Genomic DNA, 16,394 nt, shown 5'->3' on the forward strand with positions numbered 1-16,394 from the left:
TTAATGACTAAAGGTCATCTAAAAATATAGAATAATAATTTTGCTAGTATTCTTCTTCTTCTTTATTGGTGTAGACACCGGTTACGCGATTATACCCGAGTTTACAACAGCGCGCCAGTCGCTCTTCCTTTTCTCTGTTTGGCGCCAATTGGAGACTCCAAGTATAGCCAAGTCCTTCTCCACCTGCTTTTTTTTCTATCCTATTCTTCCCCCATCGGGTCTTGCGTCGAATACTTTCAGAGCTGCAGTGTTTTTGTCCATTCGGACGACATGACCTAGCCATCTAAGCCGCTGTAAATGTCGTCGTGTATATCGTACAGTTCATCGTTCCATCGATTGAAATATTCGCCGGCGCCAATGCGTAAAGGACAATAAATCTTCCGCAGAATCTTTCGCATGGAAACTCGTAACACCGACTCATCAGCTGTTGTCAACGTCTATGCCTCTGCACCATATAGCATCACGGGGATGATGAGTGACTTGTAGAGTTAGGTTCTGTTCCTAGAGAGAGGACTGTCGACAGTATCATAAGAGCCAAGTCAGAAGAGCGACGACTGCTTTGGCTGGCAGTCCATCGGCACCCGCTGCTTTGTTGTACTTCCAACGGGTAATTGGTATACGAATTTCTTCATGGCCGGGCAAAGGAATGTCCACTCCATCGTCATCGTTTGGGGAATCGGGGCTACCATCTCCTGGTGATTAGGCTTTTACTGCCATTTAGCAAGCTGGAGAAGTTTTCGCGCCATAATTTCAGTATGTTTTTGGCATCAGTCACTAGATCACTTCTGGAGGTTCTACAAGAGTATGCTCTGGTCTTGAAACCTTCTGTTAGTCGCCACATCTCTTCGTAGAATTTTCGACCATTACCCCTGTCGGCCAGCTTGTCAAGCTCTTCGTACTCACGTATTATTCTATCACTCACTCTATTTATATTATATTCTTCTATTATCTATCGCTCAGCTATTATCACACTCAAAGCAATTCAAATCGAGTATAAAATTCCATATGATCGTTTTTTGAAAAAAGACCACAATGCTGTCAAAATTTGTTGGTTCCAAAATAAAATGTAATAAAACTTACATAAATTGTGCGAATGTGTTTCTAAATTTCTGTGTATGTGTCAATAGAAGTAAACGTAACGTTTTGGTTAATTTAAAACGACTCCAAAGTACCAAAACTATGTCGGAAGATACAGCGATTGTGACCTTTAAAGTGAATTTGACCGGTACACGCATTGCGCCCTACGAAGTAGTCGGCGTGATGGGCAATCAGGAGGCGCTCGGCGAATGGAATGTGCAATTGGCGCCACGTTTAAAACGCTCCGCAGACGACTATAGCGAGTGGACGGCGGTAGTTGAGCTTTCGCTGGAGAAACTCTTACGCTATCGTTATTTTATCGCCGCGGTAGACAAAGCCACACAGATTGTGCAAGCACGTCGTTGGGAGATACAAGAGCGTGCGCGCGAAATCAAACTCGAGTGTAAGGAAGTGGAATGCGTCGATCGCTTCGGTTGCATTTGTCTAAATAAACTGAAAGTGCGCAAAGCTTGGCTTAACACCGGACATGTAGTGCTGTTCAAGTTGTTCTTCAATGCATTGGAGTTTAAAGAGAACTTACCCATAGTGCCGGAAGAAGAGATCAGACTCAAGCTTGAGCCTGTTAATCCGGAGTTAATGCTACCCATATTGCCATCGGCGCGCGCATATGCGCAATATTCGAGTATGATTTATGGTGGCAGTCAAATGAAAGAGCAGCCCGATTTGGGTGTGGTTTATAATAATAATACATTGATGTTTCAAGTGATGATGGTGGACAAAGCGATGGTCGGTTATTTGCTGAAGTTGAATTTGTCCAACGAATCGACGGGTTGCGTACAGCTCTTGGGTCAAATGTATATACCACCCGAGGCTTTAGACACCAGCGAGGGTCTGTTGACTGTCAGTTTTGCTAGTATCACTAATGGCATGGAAGTGGCACGTTTGAAATTGAAATATTTAGTTATCAACGCCATGTCGGATTGGCAGGTGAAGTTGAATACAACCTTCCTGCAGTATTGGCCGCGTCGCTGGAAGGGTCTTGACATCGGACACCGTGGTATCGGACGCAGTTTCATTGCCGACAATCCAGCGCCCATATTGGAGAACACGCTGCACTCAATGCAGGAGGCTTACAAGGCTGGCGCTGATATGGTCGAGTTCGATGTGATGCTGACTAGAGATTTGGTGCCCATCATCTATCACGACTTCGAGTTGATTGTTTGTTTGACCGCTGATAGCAAACCGCTTACCAAGACGGATCTTTGCACGAAATCTGTCAAAGATTTCACCTACGAAGAGCTGCAGCATTTGGTCACTTATCGCATTATTAACGAGCGCATTGTAGAATATCCTTCGCCGTGCAGTGTTAGCAATCCCGCAGAGCGTTTGTTTCCAACTTTGTCCGAGTTTTTCACCACCACAAATCGTTTTCTCGGCTGCAATATGGAAGTGAAGTGGCCGCAAGCTTATTATGCCGGCGGCATTGAGAGCATACAGACTATCGATAAAAATCAGTATGTGGACGCCATATTGAGCGTGGTAAAGGACGTCAGTTGGGGTCGCTTGTGCTGCTTTAGTTCCTTCGATGCGGATATTTGCATCATGTTGCGTTTCAAACAGAATATTTATCCCGTCTTCTTTACGGTTTCGCATAATGTGCCGGAATTTTTGGATCCGCGCACGCACTGTCTACATCCGGCGGTTAATACCGCGCAGGCGTTCGACTTGAATGGCATTGCGCCGGCTGCGAGCATCCTTGAAAACCATCCGGACGCTGTGACGCTGGCCAATCGACAGAAGAAGTGGGTTATGCTGTGGGGTGACAAGCTGTGCGATCGCCCCGCCATCGAATGGTACAAGAAGCAGGGTGTGCATGGTTTGATCTACGATCATATAGAGTCGCTCATGCCCGTCGATAAGCAAAATGTGTTCGAAAAGGATGAACGTTTGCAGAAACTCTTCAAATTACAGCTGAGCTGCGGTTGTCGTTGAAAATTTGTGTATTCTTTATTAATATTTTATTTGTAGAATTGTGTGCTATGAAAATTTATTAGTGTATTTAGTAATAGGCTTCAAATTTATTAAATAAATATTAAAGACAAGACTTTTAAAGCAGTCTTTTAAACAAGGGCATTTTAAGTGGACAATGTCCAGTTAGAACTCCTACGATTGCGTACTTTGCCCACGACAAGTAGTTCAGTAGATTTCCTACGTTCTACACTAGGGCAAAAGGATCTTGCAGACCGATTAGCTCCTTGCCGCTTGCTGTCGATCAGCTCCTTTTAAGCACACGCGTGGTTTATTGGTCCAGCGCTAGAACGGAAGATGGCAATGGAGATCCAATTCGACTCCAACTCAATGTGAGTAGGGCAAGGGTACTCCCTTAGGTTAACTCGTAGGCTTTACAGTTGTCAGCAATACTGTTATTACCAAACGAGTCTGATGAAGAACTAGTTTGATGCTATTTCTAGTGAGGACAGACACCCCATGATGAGTGTCACCACTATACTTCGTACCGTCAGTACATTTACTGTACATTTACCGTCATCTTAATAGTAGCCACTTCTGCCTAAAAAACTCAACAGTGATCCGGTAGCATAAAGCTACGATTGATGGAGAGCTTTTTATAGTAAACTTCTCCTCTAACCTCACGTCCGAGTTTCGACCCATCCGTGATAAAGTTCACCATGCCTCTTTTTCACCGAGTCCTTCCCATCCACACATCCCTCGTCGGTATGAGAGCAAAAAAAAGCCGCCACGCGTGTCTTTGTTCGGACACCTTCATATGCCTAGCTTTACTGAGCTTTAGAGCGCACATTAAATCACGGGTGCTATGTGTGGAATGTCATTAAGTGCTTTTATTGGTCAAGTCCGCAGTGCGACGGAGATGCATTTAACAGCAGTCTTTTGGACACCCTCAAGCTTCTAAGCAAGTCTAGTGTTTTCGAGCGCTGCCTGCCAGACGAATGTTTGATGGATTATTACTGGCTTGACTACGGTTTTTTAGAGTCAACGACCAACTTTGGTGAAATTCCCCACCTTTTCACTTTAGCTGTTCTACAGAAATATAAGGGGACCGATGTCTTCCTTACTCCCTCCTCAGTACTTGGCCTCCGTGAATGAAGGATAAGCCCTAGGTACTTTACTTTATCAAACAGTTTCAAGACCTGACACTCCGAATGAGGTGAGAGGAACGTCTGGCATCTGAAACTTCCTGGTAAATAACACAATTTCTCTTTTACTTGGGTTGATGGCTAAACCGCTTCTTTTCGCCCAATACCATGTTGAGGTACCCTTCGGTTAGCTCGTTGATGGTATTTAGAAATATTTTTTTAACCATAAGGAAATCGTCGTCGGCTTAGTCTGTCAAACTGTAGCCTCGTACCAGGAATTTTTCAAGTAGATTCTTGACTACCTAGATGCAAAGCCACTCCGCCACGACCTTTCTGTTGCAAAAAAGACTATATAAGTTTGAGGTGTTCAAGGTTCGATACCACTTCAAGCTTTTCGTGGGCTTTTACGCCCATTTCGATTGAGTTTTGGGTTTATTTAACGCTCCAACATTTTGCTCTCCACAGGAAATTGCTAGGCAATATGTGGAAGACTTGCTTTTGACCTTGAGAAAGTCCATGATATTATAGTAATACAAGACCAAAGAAGAGCTGAGAAATGTTTGTGTTAAAAAAAGTAATAAAACTGTTAAATTATCGTTGTTTTTGTTGTTGTAGCAGCATAGAAGTTTGGTTTGAAGCAAGACATTTGAATTTAAAGAACTTGTAATTTAAGGATTAATGGAGCTGGGTGCTAATTTTTTCGGGCAGCTGAAAATAATTCGAACAGTATGCATATATACATATGTATATATATGTATGCATGTATATTATATAAAAATATGTCTCTCAAATTTACATATATGTACATATGTATAAATACACACACATATGTATTTTGTATAAAAATTTCTTTTGTCTCAGACAATGCTGCTGGAATGTAGGAATGTTGTCAGATATTGCTAGCAAAAAGCAGAAAAATTATATGTACTGATATGTACATATAGTATTTGCTAAAAAGTAGAAGAATTTGGAATGCGCTGTTTTTTGTCTTTTATGCATAACGTTTTTTCCGCACAAACACAAACAAACGCGCACATCTGTATGTAGATATTTATATGCGTGCTCAAATATGTGGAGGCTGCCGAAAGCGTTGAAAAATTGTGAAATTTTTTTACAAAGAAAAATGTGCAACTCTTGCACGCTTTTAAACAACTAAAAGAAGAGAAATCAATAATGAAAAGAACAGAAAGAATAGCTCTCTCATTAATTGATATTTTATTGCTTAAAATATAATTTTAATTTAAATTCTTCCATTAGACTTTAAAATGGTTACGAGTATTTCAAATAAAATGCAAAAAAATAAAAATAAATAAATAAATTTTAAAAATAAATAAATAAATTTTAAAAATAATTTTTGAAAAATTTTTAAAATAATTTTTTGTTGCAAAGCTGCTGAATAGCGATTGAACGCTGTTTTTTTTACTCGCATTTCATCTGCCTATTAATAGTGATGTGATTGGACTCTTAGTTTTGTTGGAAACCCTTAAAAATCAACGACCTCAGATCGCGCTCAAACTACTTTTCCTTTTGTTCACTTCATTTTGTTCAGTTTCAGTCTTCATCTGATTTTTTTACTTTCAAACATTTTTTACCCTTGTCTAATAAGCCGAATACTTGGCTTAGTTTCCGATTCAAATTGTAATGGTGATCCATTGGGATTGGGTTAAGAGAGCAGAGATAGACTATATACTATATGAGAGTCTATCCCGCAACGTAACGGTCGTAGCGCAGTGGGGTAGTGCAAAGACATCCATAAAGGTTAATGGAGGGTACTGATTGTGGTACTTTCCCCGCTGCTATGGATTTTGGTGGTTAACGATAGTCTACTCTATTGTTGTTGTTCCTATAGTTAAAGGAAAATTTCTAAATACCGTCTTAGCGGTAACCGAATGGTATTTCAAAGTGGGTGAGTAAAGAGGATTAGGTCGTCAACGCAAGTAAACTGAAATGTTTTAATTTACCAGGAGATATAAGATCCCAGATCTTACTCACTACTCATTTGGAGGCTCTCGTCTTCAACCCGTTGACAAGGTGAAATAACAGATAATTAACCTTGATAAAAAGCTTACGTGGATGCCAAGTAATTAATGAGGTGGGAATAAGGTAGGTATTCTATAGCAACATAAGGAGCTATAGTGAAAAGGTTTATAAGCTCAATAAAGGAAATGATTTGGCTCTAAGAAACCGTGTGGTATCGGTGTATTCGTTTGGTGGAGAGCGCTCGAAAAGTCTACATTTCCTAAGAAGTTTGAATGTGTCCAAAGAGCGGGCTTATCGCATCTTCGGTGCAAAACGAACGCCATCAACAGTAGCACTTAATAACATTTTACACATAGAACTCGTCGCCTTACAGGCAGGTGTATTGCTGCAAAGTGTCTAAGGCTATGGAAGTTTAGTATATGAAGGTTTATGAACAAGAACACACCGAAATTCTTTCCTCCTTCAACTGCATTCTTGAAAACTTGGATCAATGTCCACTCGTGGCGGCTGTTTCTCCACTCACATGCCGACGAGTGATATGTGAATGGGAAGAAGTCGCTGGAGAAGAGGTGCAGTCAACTTTTTCTCGAAAGCGTCGAAGCTAGAAGGCAAATTTGGAGGTGGAGTTTTCTATAGAGAGCTCTGCGTTAGTCTAAGCTTTAGGCTACCGGACTACTGTAGTGCTTTCCTGGTAGGCGTACTGGTACTAAGTGCAGTAGTGACACGTCTCAAAAAGTGTTTATCCTCACAAGAAATAGCATTCAACTATTTTATCATTAGATTTGTTTGGGATCCCGACTATTGCGGAGTCGCTGGCAACCGCAAAACCGACAAGCTAGTAAGAGGGGCCACGCTCACATTGCGATGGGACCGAGTTCGATCTCCATTGGCATCAAGACTGTGGTTTAAAAATCTCGGCAGCCTTACGTTCGGCGAACCAGCAGAGTTAGCAGAAACTGACATTCTGACATTAGCCGTCACAACAAACTTGTGATAGGCTCAAAGCGCTTTGCCGATGTGTAAAAGTCTTATGATCTCTTACATGAGTGCGATCCCTGTCAGGACCGAGCTCTTAACCTAATCCAACATAGGAGAGTAAGTAAATTTATCAATTTACAGGAGTTTGTTGCGTAGAGTGTCAATACTTGACAGAAGGAACTAAGACCTTAGTAGACATTCGAGTCTTTAGTTGGCTATTAATATGTGAGCCTTTATCTATTCATTTTTATATTGACGTACTTAGCTTTCATATCAGATATACATATAATCTGGTTAATGTCATCCATACCTGCAAAAGAAATAAAAAAATATATTAGAAAACTATTTATTTGTAGATGTACACATCCGGGTATATTGGTGTAGTATAATAATAAATAACAAGCTTAAATTATTACTGTTAAGGTCCGACTTCATGTAAAAGTTGTTCGTTAATTTTAAGGACTTGCTCGAAACCAAAACAACACCGTTTTCGAACTGTCATATCATAATCATATTATTAAATTATGTGGGTTTATGTCGATTATATTTGTTAATATATGTATAAATATATTGTGACAAAAAAGTACCCGGAAATTGCTGCTCTAAACAAACTGGTTCACAGATCACCCTCATATTTGGCATAGTAATAATATGGACGGTCCTACCAGTTTCGAAAAATGAAATATCATTTACCCGCGAAATTTTATTACAATTTCCAGGTGCTTTTTGTCACAATATATATGTATATAGCATGATGTGTAGCTACTGTAATATAAAATTTTGAACTTTATGAACAAAATGTACAACAATTACTTGAGTGCCCTCTGACTCATTTGTCACAAATCAGAAACTTTAACTTTGAGTGCTTAACAGTACTAGCTTCCCACCAATGAGTTCGGTATTTACTTGGAAACTTTTGTGCTTTCTCTTTTCAACTACATACACATATTAGAAGAAGCCGCTATTGGTCATATGACACGCCACACTACCACATTTTTATGGCACTTTCCACCCACTTGCTTTGGAATTTCAGAGAATTTGCTCTAAATTTTTGAAAGTTTTAGCAGAGCAGTCAAGGAGGTGAAGTGTGCATGGCTTAGCAAATATGCTGTATAGAAATCGTCTGGAGATTAAGTGCAGAAGGCAGCAATTGTAAGGAGAAGCATATGTAGGCTTGCACATAAGCACATTTATGAGGTGGCTAATCCACATATGGCTGCATTTGAAAGTTAAGCAGCTGCTTACTTGAGTGCTTAAGGTCAAATATGCTATTTACAATTGCAGAAATAAAAGTTCGGCATATTGCTGTAGGTTGTACTGGAGTTTATGAATAAAATGTTGAAAATATGGTTTTTTGTTTAATTATGTATACCTTATGAATGAGATTATGCATCAAGAATGCATAACAGTTTTTTGAATAAATATTTTTTTCAGTATTAACCACCATTTTCAAATTGTTACATTTTTTTGTGAAACGTATGTGTTTCTGTGTAACTTTCTGTCTTAAGCTTATTCTACCACAATTTTTTTGAAGCGAAAAATAAGTGTTGCCATATAATAAATAAAACAAAAAAACCAAAAAAACATTTAACCGTGCATTTCTTATAGCAGGAAAGGCTGCAACAATTTTTTTGTCTTGATTTTGATCCGCCTGTTTATATGGCAGCTATATGCTATAGTTATCCGATCTGAACAATATGTTCGGAGTTTGTAGCATTGTCTTCGGCAATAATCTATACCAGAGTTCGTGAAGATATTTTGCAAAATAAAAAAGTTTTCCATATAAGAGCTTGATTTGGATCGGTCAGTTTGTATGACAGCTATATGCTATAGTTATCTGATGTAAACAATTTCTGCGGTGAGTACACCACTGCCTTAGACAATAATTCTAGTCAAATTTCGTGAGCATATCTCGTCAAATAAAAAAGTTTTCCATACAAGAGCTTGATTTGGATCGGTCAGTTTGTAAGGCAGCTATATGCTATAGTTGATCAACTTGAAAAATTTGTTCAGAGATCATAGTGGAGCTTCAGATAATAATGTATGCCAAATTTCGTGAGTATATCTTGTCAAATGAAGAAGCTCTTCGTATAAGTACTTGATCCTTGTTCAGTTTGTATGGCAACCATATACAATAGCGGCCCAACATCGGCGGCTTGGATCAATAAGCAGTTACTTGACGTGTGCGAAATTTCGCGTATATTTGTATATAGTTTAATCAACTTAGCTCGGCATGCTGATAATTTATGTATACCATATACTTTATAGGGTCTTCGTGGTTACCTTCTGCGTGGTACAAACATAAAATACCCAGTTCAAGTTATAAAAATGACTCGTTTGAAGTAAAAAACTTTACTTTAAGTTAAAAAATAGCAGACTAAACCGAAATTTGTTTAATCTGTTCAATATTGTTCACTATTTCAATATAAAATTTCGCTAAAAGTTTGCAAACAAAATAAAATACTACCGCGACGAGTAAAAGAATAATAAGATTAGTAGCTCAAAAGAAGGTCAAGAATTATTAATAAATGAAATACACAAGAAAATTGTATTGAAAATGGCGCGAATGGCTTCCTGTGCTACAAACTAAATGCAACAGACATACACACACTGCCCACACACACAAGCTTCAATACTTTCATAAAATCCTTATACCCTACGCCACAGAATTGTCGACGATGTGGGTGAAGGTGAGTCCTTGCATTCTGCAGGTTTTTGCCGTTTAATAAATTTCTGCGCGCAATGACATGTTCGAGTGTAATTAGTTCTAAAAGAATGCGGTGTGCTATTAATTGGAGAGGAGAGTTGGAACAAGAACAAAACTTCAATGAGAAAAATTCTGTAAGATTCTTATAATTCTAGAGCAGTGAAAAGTGCAGTAGTGGTTGATTGTATATCTTGCTCTTTCCCATACTTTTTTTTCTAAGAGCATAGATTTAGATTTTGATTTTGAAGATATATTCTCGATTTAAGGTTCAGTTTAACCAAAAGAATCCCTCTAGACTTTTTGTAATGAGACAGATAATTGTCTAATTATTGTGTTATAAACTCGAGTTTATGACAATGTGGTGTTTATCATTAAACACCACTCTCGAATATGGAGTTTATGATTGTAATGTGACAAAACATTATCTAATTATTGTGTTATAAACTCGAGTTTATGACAATGTGGTGTTTATCATTAAACACCACTCTCAATTATGGAGTTTATGATTGTAATGTGACAGATCATTGTCTAATTATTGTGTCATAAACTCGAGTTTATAAAAATTTGGTGTTTATAATTAAACCCCACTCTCGTATGTGGAGTTTATGATTGTAATATGACAGATCATTATCTAATTATTGTATTGAAAACTCGAGTTTATGACAATGTGGTTTTTATCATTATTTATAAAGAAAATTTTAAATAAAACTCACACTACGTTAAACCTATCGAGCCCTGAGATGGTCGTCGATGGTGTTTCAGAAATGGAAAACCTTAAACTCGAGTTTATGAAGAAAGTCTCAGTACCGTCCTTATATCATACAATCAACAAAATATACCGTTAGAATAATCTGAAACCCCTTCACCATTCAATGGCCTCAAAACTTGTTAACCCCTATGAATACCCTTAACTACAAACGCGAGAAGGCCGAAGCGAAAAAAAGAAACTCAATGGCCATAAACCCATTTATTTGGCGGTCACAAGCATTGTTTGACTTCACTACGCCTTCATATGCAAAGCAAATATCAGCGTTGCCATAGCTGTCGGACTAATATTGACACATTGCCGCCGACAGCAAAGTTTCGCAGGCAATATGAATATACGTTTAAAAATGGTGAAAAAATGTGGAATATTTTTTCATGAAACTTTATGGTGTTTTTATATGAAAAAAGAAGAAAGTGACGAAAAAAATGTTGTTGTTTGCGACAGTTCGTGCTTTTGCAGGCAAAACGTGGACACACATAACTGTATATGTGTAAGTATGAGAACGCTTGAATTTTTATATCCTGAACAGGATTAGTTCGGTTTGTCACGATGTTTGTAACATGCGAAAAGAGTTGAAAGCGCTATAAAGTATATATTTAAATGATCAACGTGAATGAGTTGAGTCGATTTAGTCTTGTTTCATGTCTACATAGGCGAACAAGTGCCTAAGTTTTTTAGTTATCAACCTGAAATTTTGCACATTCATTTAGTTACAATCTCTGCAAAAATTGCTCCGATCGGACTACTATAGCATATAGCTGCCAAATAAACTAACCGTTAAAAATCACAAATAACATCTCTTCAAACCATTTTATGCTATAAAAATGCACCTGTGTAGGGTATTATATCCATGGTTAACGTTTTTTCTTGTTTACTTATGATTTTTCAAATAAATAGCTTTCCAAAGCTGTGTGTGTGTGTGCTTAGCGAGCCTGCCAGCTCGTATATCTCAGGATATTGCTAGTTTTCTAAAACTTTCCAACAACTGACATTCATTGCGCCACCAAATATGAAATGTGACATATGTACGTGTGTATATATGCATATGTTTTCCGGCAATTCATGCGCTTTGTGATTCACACAAATGAAATAAAATTAAAATGCGGCATTTCTAAGTGACAATAAGGCAATTGAAGTGCGAGTTGTGCTGCTAAATATTTGCGCATTTTCGCACATTTCGGCGCAAACAATGAACGATTTATGCAAATTGTTACTCAAACTCAAGCATGTGTATCTAGCAGTATTTATATGTGTGCATGGCTGAGTCAAAAACGTAGTGAATGTGTGAAGAAAAGTTTGGCTGAGCCGAGCTGACACTGCGTATGAGTAACATATTGTTTGCGTTTGTGGGGTGCAACAAGTAAGAGAGAGAATTATACTGAAGAAAGTGTATGCTTGAAGCATATCATGGCTGCTGTGTGTTATATTTCAGTGTTTTTAGGATGCTGATCTTTCTTATAGCTATTACTTTAGTTATAAATCGGACTTTGTAAGTGCTGCTTGTCTGCTGGCTTTAGTTATCTTTATCTCGCGTGGTATAAGTGCTACTGAATTTTTCAAATGTGGAGATATTTTCACGAAATTTGGCACGGATCATTATCTGAAGTAATTATGCAATCTCCGAAAAAAATTGTTTCGATCGGACTGCTACAACATATAGCTGCCATACGAACTGGTCGATAGAAATAAAGTACTTGTATGAAAAACTTTTTCATTTGTGAAGATATTTTCATGAAATTTGGCTTAAATTATCCTTTAAGACAATGCTGCAATCTCCGAAGAAATTGTTCAGATCCGATCACTATGACGTAAAGCTGTCATACAAACTGAACGATCCGAATGGAGTGCTTGTATGAAAAACTTTTTTGTTTTGCGAGATATCCTCACGAAATTTGACTTGGTTTATTTTCTAAGGCAGTGGTGTACTCTTCGAAGAAATTATTTAGTTCGGCTGACTATAGCATCTAGCTGTCATACAAACTGGCTTATCTACAGCAAGCTCTTATATGGAAAACTTTTTTGTTTGATGAGATATCCTCACGACATTTGACATGGATTCTTGTCTAAAGAAGTGATGAACTCTCTGAAGAAATTATTTAGATCGGATGACTATAGCGTATAGCTGTCATACAAATTGACCTATCCATATCAAGCACTTATATGAAAAGTTTTTTATTTTACAAGGTATCTTCAGGAAATAAGCACACATTTATTATACAATGCATTGCTATAATATCTGGACAAATTTTTTCAGATCGGACCACTATAGCATATAGCTAGCAAATAAACTGATCCATCAAAATCAAGAGAAAAATCTCTTTATTGCATTTTATGTGGTGTTATAACTACCGTGGCACCGAAGTTAACGTTTTACTTATTATTAGCTGCAGTCGTCTTAATGTGAACTTTATACGTAAGAATCTGAGTAATATTTTCCTTAACCGCAAGCATGACAAAGCTCTGTTTATCTTTTGCTTAAATGACTTAACTTTTGCCCAACTAAATAAATATGAACTGCATTTGCTTCCAACAAAGTTGTTATAACGATATTAATGTAAATGAAGGTCAAGCGCATTATCACATATATGTAGGTATGTATTTATATACAAACATACATACACGCACACATATGCATATACGTACATTCAATTGTATTAATTTACTTATGACATTTGTTGACTTTGGCCATGGAGCTAAAGTTCGCCTGGTGCCAGTGCCATTCAATGCATAGGAAACACACACTCACATATGTGTGTATGTGTATGTGTGTAGGTGAGTGCGCCAAACTGTCAGGTGCATTCTAGATATGCCACGCACACAGATGTTATAATAAACGAAACGCCATGGAGCATACACACTTGAACCGCCGGCGTGGGAAAAGTGAAGAACTGAAGTGTGCGCTGAGCGGACTGTTGTAGCGCCAAAGAATATCAAGGACATCTAGACAGGCATGGCATCGCATGGCATGGCACAAAGCGCTCCGTCGTTTGTTTTGTATTGCAAAACGAAAAAAAAAACACTAACTGAACTGATAGCGATAGCTTTATTTCAATGTTATTGTTGATTTGCCGGTTGTATGTGTGAGTGGGTGCATGTGTTTGCAGGTGTATGAGTGCCAGCTTGCATGTGTGCTGCAGCGAAAGCGGAGCGCGCGCGTTGCATGCAATTGCTAGCACAATAAACGCACACTGCTACACACATAGATTTTCCTACACACATACACATAATTTCATCGTCACACACATACGCTTTTAAATGCGGATGCGCGTTGATGACATGCACTGTATTGCATTGAATACGAAATATTTTTAGTGTGTGTCTATTTTCTTTTTGCTGCTTTCAGTTGTAATATTTTATTGATAAAACTTATGATATTTCCGGCATTGGCTCGCTTGCACGCACACTTGTTCACATTTGTAAACGTAAAGTGGCATTTGTATTTTATTGCATTCTTGTCGTGAGTGAGTTTTTAACATTGTCGAGCGCAGACGTTTTCAAGGACTTTAGCGGGTGCTGACTTTTATGTGCACACAGCCGTTTACAGTCGACGAAAAATGTTTAGCAATAAATTCCTTTCAAGCTGTTGATTTTGATCGTTCAGTTTGTATGGCAGCTATATGTTATAGTTGCTCGATCTGAATAATTTCTTCAGAGATTGCAGTGTTGTCTTAGAAAATGACACATGCCAAATTTCGTGAAGATATCTCTTCAAATGTAAACGTTTTCCTTACAAGGACTTTTAATTTGATAGGTCACTTTGTATGGCAGCTATATGCTATAGTTGCTCGATCTGAATAATTTCTTCAGAGATTGCACTGTTGTCTTAGAAAATAACACATGCCAAATTTCGTGAATATATCTCGACAAATTAAAAAGTTTTCCATACAGGCACTTGATACCGATCGTTTAGTTTGTATGGCAGCTATATGTAATAGTGACCCGATATCGTTGGCTCCGATAAATAAGCAGCTCATTAGAGTGAAAAGAATGTGTGAAAAATTTCAGTTCGATATCTCAGAAACTAAGAAATTCGTTCGCATTTATACAGAGAGACGGACTAACATGGCTAAATTGACTCAGCTGGTCATGCTGATCATTTGTATATATATTTTATAGTTTCTCCGACATATTGGGTGTTACAAACTTAATATATCCTATTCATGGCATACAAATTTCATGACATTTGAGGCTATTAATAAAAAAAAAATTTTAAGTAGAGAGAAAGAGAAAGAAAAATTGTATTACTAAGCAAAAATGTCCAAAATTCAACTGGTATTAAAAAATTATAGTTTTGCTGTATTCTGTGCGGCTGGAAAAATAAATGATTGCACGGTGGACGGTTGCACAGTCTATAGTTGAACTTATGGAACACCTTTCAAAACCAAGAATCGCACTTACTGCTTAACTGTTTTGCTTTCTTTGGGCTAAAACTGAAATAACTTCACTCTTTCAACTTCGAAAGAAGAGCAGTGAAGAAAATATAGCAGCTGTTGCAGAGATTGAGAAGACCGTGGAGAGTCATTCGCTGCAACACGGACTAACGTATGCAATGACTTTTTGCGTCGCGATCTTAAATTGAAAGCTTACAAAATGAAGCTAGTTAAAAAACTGAAGGCGCTCGACCTTCCCAAGCGAGAAGCTCAAGGGCTCTTGAAAAGTTCCAAGAAGATCCGACGTTTTAGAGCCAAATTTTGTTCAGCAAAGAGGCCTATTTCTGGTCCAATGGGTATGTAAACAAGCAAAATTGCAGCTTTTGAGATATAGAGCAACATAAAGAGATTCAAGAGGGGCCATTTCATCCAGAAAAAACAACGAATTGATGTTGTTTGTGGGCTGGTGAAATCATCGGTCCATATTTCTTCAAAAATGATGCCAGTGAGAACGTAACGTTCAATGGCGACCGACAATGGCCTGAAATTGAAGCTTGTGATCTCGGCGACATTTAGTTTGATGAGAGAACACTTCGATGAGCAGATAACTTAATGTTATGGGTCGGTGAATTGGCCACCAAGATTGTCTGGTATCACACCGTGTGACTTTTTTCCTATGCGAACAATCCCGCTTCGATTCCGGCCTTAGAGCAAAACATCACATGTATGTTTCGTCAGTTACCATGGGAAATGCTCGAATGAGTTATCGAGAATTGTATTTAAGGGATGGAACATCTGAGACGTAGCCGCGGCCAACATTGGAAAGAGATAGTCTTCAAAAAATTAATGCCAAAGAATGTTCTTTCGAATGATAATAAACATTTCGCATTCAATTCGAAATTTACGTGTTTTTTTCTTTAAAAAAGTATGCACCTCGAAAGTGAACCATTGAACGCCTGAATATATGCTAACAAATTCATTTGCTTAAATGCTTTCTTCTTTATTTAAGTGCATTAAAATTTATTTTATTACACAAATCGATCGCTGATAATATGACATTCGCAAGCTCATATCTAAGCTTTCAATATTTATATAAACTGCCATTCTGAACTGAGAATAATTGCAGTGTTTGCCAAAATGCTTTTCCGAAAAAGTTGTCGCAGTTAATGTGGCAAGCTGCCAATGAAAGCCAATAAAGGCATAAAAGCCTTTAGCTTGAAATTTTCGTTATGTAAGCTTACGTTCAGCACATTCGTTCATTAACTGTTTATCTGGACGACAATCAAATTGCACTTCATGGCTAATAATAAGGGCTTATTGACAGCTGGGATTAGGTTAGCTGCGCTTGGCAAATATTATAATGAACGAGCTGTGGTTGTTGTAAATTGGAAATGTCGTAGGCTTACATACATATATGTTTGTTTATGTTGATGTTATATTCT

The 16,394-nt window shown here is 38.0% G+C and overlaps 2 protein-coding genes across 2 annotated transcripts in view; one reads left to right on the forward strand and one right to left on the reverse strand.

Annotated features, from left to right (window-relative positions):
* Positions 1–16,394, reverse strand: part of LOC120770931 (protein king tubby) — a 109,567-nt gene that overhangs the window by 20,612 nt on the left and 72,561 nt on the right. The window lies entirely within an intron of this gene.
* On the forward strand, positions 1,058–3,046 carry LOC120770933 (putative glycerophosphocholine phosphodiesterase GPCPD1 homolog 2). Its single transcript, XM_040098637.1, has one exon. It carries the CDS (start codon positions 1,180–1,182, stop codon positions 3,028–3,030), a length of 1,851 nt encoding a protein of 616 aa, XP_039954571.1. The 5' UTR covers positions 1,058–1,179; the 3' UTR covers positions 3,031–3,046.

This window comes from Bactrocera tryoni, chromosome 3 (genome assembly GCF_016617805.1).
Source record: "Bactrocera tryoni isolate S06 chromosome 3, CSIRO_BtryS06_freeze2, whole genome shotgun sequence".
Taxonomy (NCBI): Eukaryota; Metazoa; Arthropoda; class Insecta; order Diptera; family Tephritidae; genus Bactrocera; species Bactrocera tryoni.

Coding starts and splice junctions, on each gene's coding strand:
- LOC120770933 (XM_040098637.1), top strand. CDS start 1,180: ATGTCGGAAGATACAGCGATTGTGACCTTTAAAGTGAATTTGACCGGT.